Source organism: Myotis lucifugus, unplaced genomic scaffold (assembly GCF_000147115.1).
Source record: "Myotis lucifugus unplaced genomic scaffold, Myoluc2.0 scaffold_1, whole genome shotgun sequence".
NCBI classification, from domain to species: Eukaryota; Metazoa; Chordata; class Mammalia; order Chiroptera; family Vespertilionidae; genus Myotis; species Myotis lucifugus.
The window spans coordinates 35,614,508-35,621,135 of record NW_005871049.1 but is presented as its reverse complement, the minus strand read 5'-3'; the positions used below and the strand labels follow the sequence as shown (position 1 = coordinate 35,621,135).

Genomic DNA, 6,628 nt, shown 5'->3' with positions numbered 1-6,628 from the left:
GCAAAGAACTGCCCCAGTGCCCCTCTGGGTACCAGGCTTGCTAGGAGTGTGCTGTCACCAATGCCAGAGATCAAAGGCAAAAACCTGGAGAGGCAGATGTACCGGATGGGGCTCTGGCCCACGGGCTGGCAGGGATCTGCATCTCCTGTGGAGAGCAGAGAGCGAGATTCTGCAGTGGCCTCAGGATGCAGGTCGGCCTGGTGGGGAACAAGGGGCATGGAAGGATGCCAGGGTGGAGGGGCGCATATGGCAGCCCTGAGGCGGGGGTTGAGAGGCGATGCCACCTCAGTGGAGGGGTGCTGCACTGCTGGGTGCCCAACTGACTGATATGATTTAGAGAAGCTCCCGGCGCTAACCGCACCTGGCCAGGGTTGCCTTTGCACTTCAGAGGTGGCAACTCCTACCACCTGCTCTGGGGGGGGGGCAGTAAAGAATGGGGGCAGGGGTGGGGGAGAAGAAAGAATGTGGAGGGGGGGTGATGAAGAGGTGCTTGAGAATGAGGCTCAGAGTCCTGATGGGAGGTTTATTCTGTTTGCCCCATGGCTGCCCCTTAGGAAGGGCAGAGAGCACGGCTGTGAGGGCTTCCTGTGGGCAGAGTCCAGTTCCGCAGCCAACTGGAATTGGCCTCAGTTTCCTGGTCTGTAAAATGGATTAAGCGTGTCCCAGTGCCTTCGATGAGCTTGGAGGGCCAATGGAGATACTATATAAAGAAAATGAGGGAAGAAGTGAGAAAGAAAAGGAAGGACGAGCAACAGAAAAGAAAGATTGGAAGGAACCTGTAAACCTATTGTCACTTAAATAGGGAATATAGTCAATAGTCAATAGTGTTGTAGTGACGGTATGATGCCAGGTGGGTACTGGAAATATTGGGGAACACTTTGTAAAGTATGTGATTGTCTAACCACTATTCTGTAACTAATATAAAACCTGAAACTAATACAAATAATATTGAATGTAAAGAAATGAAAATAGGAGTGAAATCTTTATAAATCTCAAAGTTTAAATAAAGGCTGTAAAGGAAGGAAGGGGGAGAACAAAAATAGTGTTTTTCATTTTACCACTTCATTGTCTTTTCAGTACATGAAAAAGACAATTGTCTTTATATGGTGCTTTTATACTTTTCTAAGTCATTATCTCATTTGATGTTCAGGGCAACTTAAAGACAAGATAATTATTCCCATCCCTATTCAAAGAAAGGAAATCTTGGTGTCTGGCCCCAATGATTCAATCATCAAGCCCTTATTGTAAAGCAGGGTTAGTGAAATTTTCTGTGAAGGGTCATATCTATACTAATAAAAGCCTTAGGGGCCAGCAGGGGAGGGCAGTTGGGGGTAATTAGGCTGGCAGGGGAGCAGAGTGGTCAGTGTGCTCCCACAGCCAAACTCCCATGACCACCCAACCTCCCGTGGTCCCTCTCCCCAATCGGCCCTGATGGCCCTGAATAGGGCCAGCAGGCCAATATCCCTTGGTCCCTCTTCCCTGGACACTGGCCCCAATCGTCCTCTCTCCCCACCAGCCACCAACCTCTTCCAGTCCCTCCTGCCTTCCTACCAGCCGGCCTTGATCACCCCCATAGGGACTGGGCAAGATGGCCCTGATCGGCCCTATTGCTGGCTTGGCCAAGGGACCCCTCCTGTACACAAATTTGTGCACTGGGTCCCTAGTAATTAATAAATGATAATAAATAAACTTCTGTGGACTGAAAACTGTAATCTTACTTTTGCCTACCACTGTATTGTATGTAGTACTAATGTGCAGACTGAAAGTTACTGTCTTTGTAAAGGTTAGAGCAGCTAATGAGGCAAGACTGGCATGTGTAGTTATCAAACATTTTCCAGGTTTCCAGGCTCCCCCTAGAAGCCAACTATTGCTGAAACTAACCATGAGAGGACTGGCAAGGAAGACATTTAATTTGTATGTTTGCATTTTCTGTGTGACAAAGAGTACGAGTGGCAAGGATGGTAAGGATTGAGACACAATTAAAAACACACAAATTCACATTATCCATTGGCTGTACGTTTGCTCAGGAAACACAAAGATTCTAGTTCCACGAACAATTGAACACTGACACTATTTAAAATAATGTAAAATAGCAATATTCTAGGAATTAGGATAGTCTAATAATTGTTTAATGGCCAGTGTTTCATGATCTGAAATAATAAAAATTTGCAGCGATTAGGTCAATGGTCTGTGGCACATTCTGTAACATTTCTATATGATTTGGTTACTTTTTTGAAATTGTAAATTGTTGCTTTTCTTTCTAAAATGCAGTAGAACATTTCATTGTTCTTCCTTAGATGGAATTGCAACGTCTTGCTCGTTTTCCCTAGGTAAAGTCTTGACATTTTGTTCTTCTTTCTCAGCTGAAAGTGACACACTCTGCTCTTCACTCTTATCTTTTCTTCTTCGTGTCAGAAAACACAAAACTAACAAGCATAATAAAAGGATAAAAGGAAGCAACCAAAGTAGTTGCAGGTATTGGGTTTTTTTCCTAATTTTTTTCCGAGGGGGTGGCCCACTATCTATACTACCTCCACTGCCTTCTTTTATGCATTTGGGAGGGTCCCAGTCATAGTTGCAATGGCAGTGATGCCTGTTGTTGCAGACTCCTTTCAGATTGCACATCTCAGGTGAGCAATAATTTACCAGAAGTGACCTATGGACACACTTCCTTTGGATGCAGACATGTTCTGCCCCACACTCTGTCCCATCTTTCACATCACCAATGTCAGGTTCTGTCAACCCGAAGTGGTAGTCGGTACCCCAGCAGGTGGCGCCATTGAACTGAGTCCAATGCACAGTAGAATGATTTCTCAGAAGGGGAAGTTCTGTCACATTGTCACACTGAATCCTCCCGCACAAGGTATCTGAGATGTCACATTTTACGTATCTAGAGTGCTTGAAACCACAGTTCCCAAAACGGTCACCTTGAGTGTTAATTTCTGTGTAGCAACTCTGATTGGCACTCTTGGCCTCTTTGCCAAAAATGTTCCTACACTGCTCTTCACGGTTATTGCATCTCTTTTCATAGCAGGAGCCACCGCCCTTGCATGGCATCCCATTCTGCAAGTACACATCCTCTGGACAATGGTAGGATGTCCCATTGCACCACTCTGGGAGATCACACTCATTTTCCTCTTGTCTACAAACTTCGCCTGTGGGCAGGATCTGGCAGTCTTTGCAACAGAGACCAAAAGCACAAGCAGCCCCAGGGCTGAGAGTGCAGTTGGACTCACAGCACGGATCTTTCATACACAAATGTAAAGTGCCACAGTCACACTCTTCTCCTTCTTCAATCACACTGTTCCCACACCGTGCAAGTGTGAAGATGTTCCCTGTATTTGATGAAATGTACAAACAATTTTTCCTTGCTATGGTGCCCATCATGTCCATGAAGTCAGCATAGCTGCAGTTGCTGAATCTAGTTGCACTTTCATTTTCTGGAAACATTATGCAGGTTTTATGTCCACATGTACAAGTTGGTCCATCATGATCCATACCCAAATTATGACCAATCTCATGTGACACAATGTATGCAAAATCATACACGTTATCATTCATGAAACTATCAACTCCACAACTAGCATAACTTTTACATATGGTTTTTATATAGGCTAAGCCAGCAGTAGTACCATAGCTATGCTTTACAAAAAGATGTGCAACATCATTGGGAATGCGGTTATTCAAGCTAGTTTTCTTCCATTTGCAAAATTCCTCCAGGAGACCATCTATGGTATCTATTGGAACTGGGTTTTTTTCAGTCCAGACCTCAATTCCCATTAAAACCACATCAACATCCAGTGAACTCAAAAACTTAGCTACTCCATTGACTACAAGTAATACTTCATACTGCACAGCTGTGGTGTTACTTAGGTGATGAAGATAGCGATTGTGGTCCACCACCACTGCCAGTTCAAGAAGCCCCCTGTGAGTCCACCAGCCTTCATACCCACTCTGCATCAAAGTGAAATTAGCACTCTCTGGAAAGTTCAGTTGTCTTGCTATTTCTTCATCTGTTAATCCACATTTCATGGGTGGCAACTGTGTCTCTTCACTCTTTATCCTATATAAGAGATGTTCAAATGTGGTAGAACGTCTCTTGGGCTCTATTTCATAAACAATGTCATTTGTCTGTAATATGCCCTGTAAACCTCCCAAACAGGTACTGAGGGCAACCAGGGATTCTGGGTCCCCCTCCACATAACCATGATAGTAGCAGTCATTCTGGATGAAAGGCCGTTCCTCAAGAAGAGCGCCCTGGTCCGAGTAGGTAACCACTCGGAAGTGTCTGGATAGAAAATTCCTGTTGACCTTCATGTGGACAATGTGTCTCTGGCCCCCAAAATGCAGGCTGTAAGAGAGCCAGTCTCCAATCTTCATGCCAATGCCAGTGCCTGTTACCTTCAAGGGAATCACCACTTCTGGGGGACCATGGCGTTGGGAGTGCACAACCTGGAACCATCCATATGGGAACAGAATCACCCCCAGCCAGAGTGGCAGGAGAGTGTTCCTCACACACACCAGGGCCTCACTCACAGCCATTATGGAGCCACCATACACAGCCATTGGTGAGAGCAAAATAGGACGGGCAGGAAGCATCACTGTTCTCTCTGAGCTGGGTATTCAGCATTGACTTTGAATCTGTTCTCTGGCAGGCTCATGTTATCAGAGTAGCACACTGGAAGAGAAAATAGAGAGTAAAGACAGGGTTGGAGGTTATGGGAAGGCCAATGTGGAGGAGGAAGAGAAACATAAGAGTTAGTATGGATTGGTGTTTGGCTAAAGACATGACTCAGAATACTGCATGCGTTTGCCCTTAAGAAATTGTAAGGTAACCTGGATCATGTGGCTAAGTTGGTTGAGTGTCATCCCATACACCAAGAGGACAACTGGTTCAATGTCTGGGTTGTGGGTTCAGTCCTCAGTAGGGGTGTGCATGAGGTAGCTGATCAATATTTCTCTCATTGTTATTTCTGTCTTTCTCCTCTTTTCCCTTCCTCTGTCTCTAAAGATCAATAAAAACATATTTAAAGAAGGAGAACTGCAAGGCAGTGTATGACTGTATAAAAACAAGATGATTGGTCATAGACTGACACCTTTTGAACCTAGATGAATGGTACATGGGTTTTAAGGATACTGTTGTTTAACTACGTGAACATGAGTAAAAATTTTCACAATAAATATATAAAACAAATGGACTTATTGGAAAGGTGAACATATATCATGTTTGAGAAGGAGTCCCTATTTATACTTATTGACTTGATATAAATATTAATATATAGACTTTCTTTTCAATTTTTTATTTTTGTTACTTTTTAAAGTATTCTTTTTAATTTTTCAGTTACACTTGGCATACAATATTATACATTGTTGTTAGGGGTTACACCTAGTGAATAGACTTTATATAACTTACTAAGTAATTATCCCAATGAATCTCAGACCTATCTAATAAAATACATACATAGTTGTTAGAATATTATTAACTGTAATTGCTCTGTTGTACTTCACATTCCTATAACTATTCGTTTTCTACCAATTGTACTTCTTAATCCCTTCACCAATTTTTACCAAAGTTCCCAGTCCTCCTCCCACCTGGCAACCCTGAAAATATTCTCTGTATCTATGAGTTTGTTTCTGTTCTGCTTCTTCCTTAATTTTATTCTTTTTTAAAATTTTATTTTCTTGTTTAAAATATTACAAATAGTAGTACATATGTCTTCATTTTTCCCCATTGACCTCCCCTACCCCCTGGCACATGCCCTTACTCCACCCCCCCAGTGTCTTTTGCCTTCAAATTGATGAGTGAGATCGTGTGGTATTTTTCTTTCACTGCCTGGATTATTTCACTTAGCATAATGCTCTCCAGTTACATCCATGCTGCTGCAAATGGTAGGAATTTCTTCTTTTTTATAACAGTATAGTATTCCATTGTGTAGATGTACCATCGTTTTCTAATCCACTCACTTGCTGCAGTGCAGATCTTTTATTTTGATGTAGTACCATTTGTTTATTTTTTCCTTTGTTTCTCTTGCCCTAAGACAGGTTTGGGGAACCTTTTTTTCTGCCAAGGGACACTTAGATATAGATAACCTCATTTGCTTAATATAATCCACTTATGATAAATTTATGTCGCTATGAAAATGCTCCTAGATTTATTGAATTTTGAGTCCTGCCAGTGGTTGCCTTGGTAGGGCCAGACCAAATGATTTCACAAGCCTTATACTGCCCATGAGCCACATGTTCCCCACCCCTGCCTTAGGAATTGTATCAATAAAAACGTTTCTAGGTGAGATGTCTGATATTTGCTGAGCACCTTGTCATCTTTTCCATTCAGATAGCCTATGTCTTCAGATTGGAGCATTTAAGACATTTGCATTTAAGGTTATTATTGATAGGTACGTATTTGTTGCAATTGTTATTCTTTATGTCTGTGTTCCTCCCTCTCTCTCCATTTCTTCTTGTTACAACACTCCCTTTAGCATATCTTGCATTGCTGTTTTGGTGGTAATTAACACTTTTAGTGTTGTTGTTGCTTTTTTCTTTTCTTTTCATTTTTTTTTTTTGTCTGCAAAGCTCCTAATTTCATCTTCAACTTTGAGTGATAGCCATACTGGGTTTAGTAGTCCTG

At 42.5% G+C, this 6,628-nt stretch overlaps 1 protein-coding gene across 1 annotated transcript; it reads right to left on the bottom strand.

Moving 5' to 3' along the window:
• Positions 1 to 2,280: 2,280 nt before the first annotated feature.
• Positions 2,281 to 4,566, bottom strand: LOC102422030 (disintegrin and metalloproteinase domain-containing protein 25-like). Its single transcript, XM_006082013.1, has 2 exons — positions 2,474 to 4,566; positions 2,281 to 2,404 (listed from the first exon to the last, which is right to left on the bottom strand). The coding sequence occupies exons 1-2, from the start codon at positions 4,564 to 4,566 to the stop codon at positions 2,281 to 2,283; spliced, it is 2,217 nt and encodes a 738-aa protein (XP_006082075.1).
• Between the last annotated feature and the right edge of the window lie 2,062 nt (positions 4,567 to 6,628).

Excerpts from the sequence above, each read along its gene's own strand:
- LOC102422030 (XM_006082013.1), bottom strand. The coding sequence starts at position 4,566 with ATGGCTGTGTATGGTGGCTCCATAATGGCTGTGAGTGAGGCCCTGGTG. Across the intron at positions 2,405-2,473 it reads AGGAAAAAAACCCAATACCT|AAGAAAAGATAAGAGTGAAG; the intron begins GCAACTACTTTG and ends TCTGACACGAAG.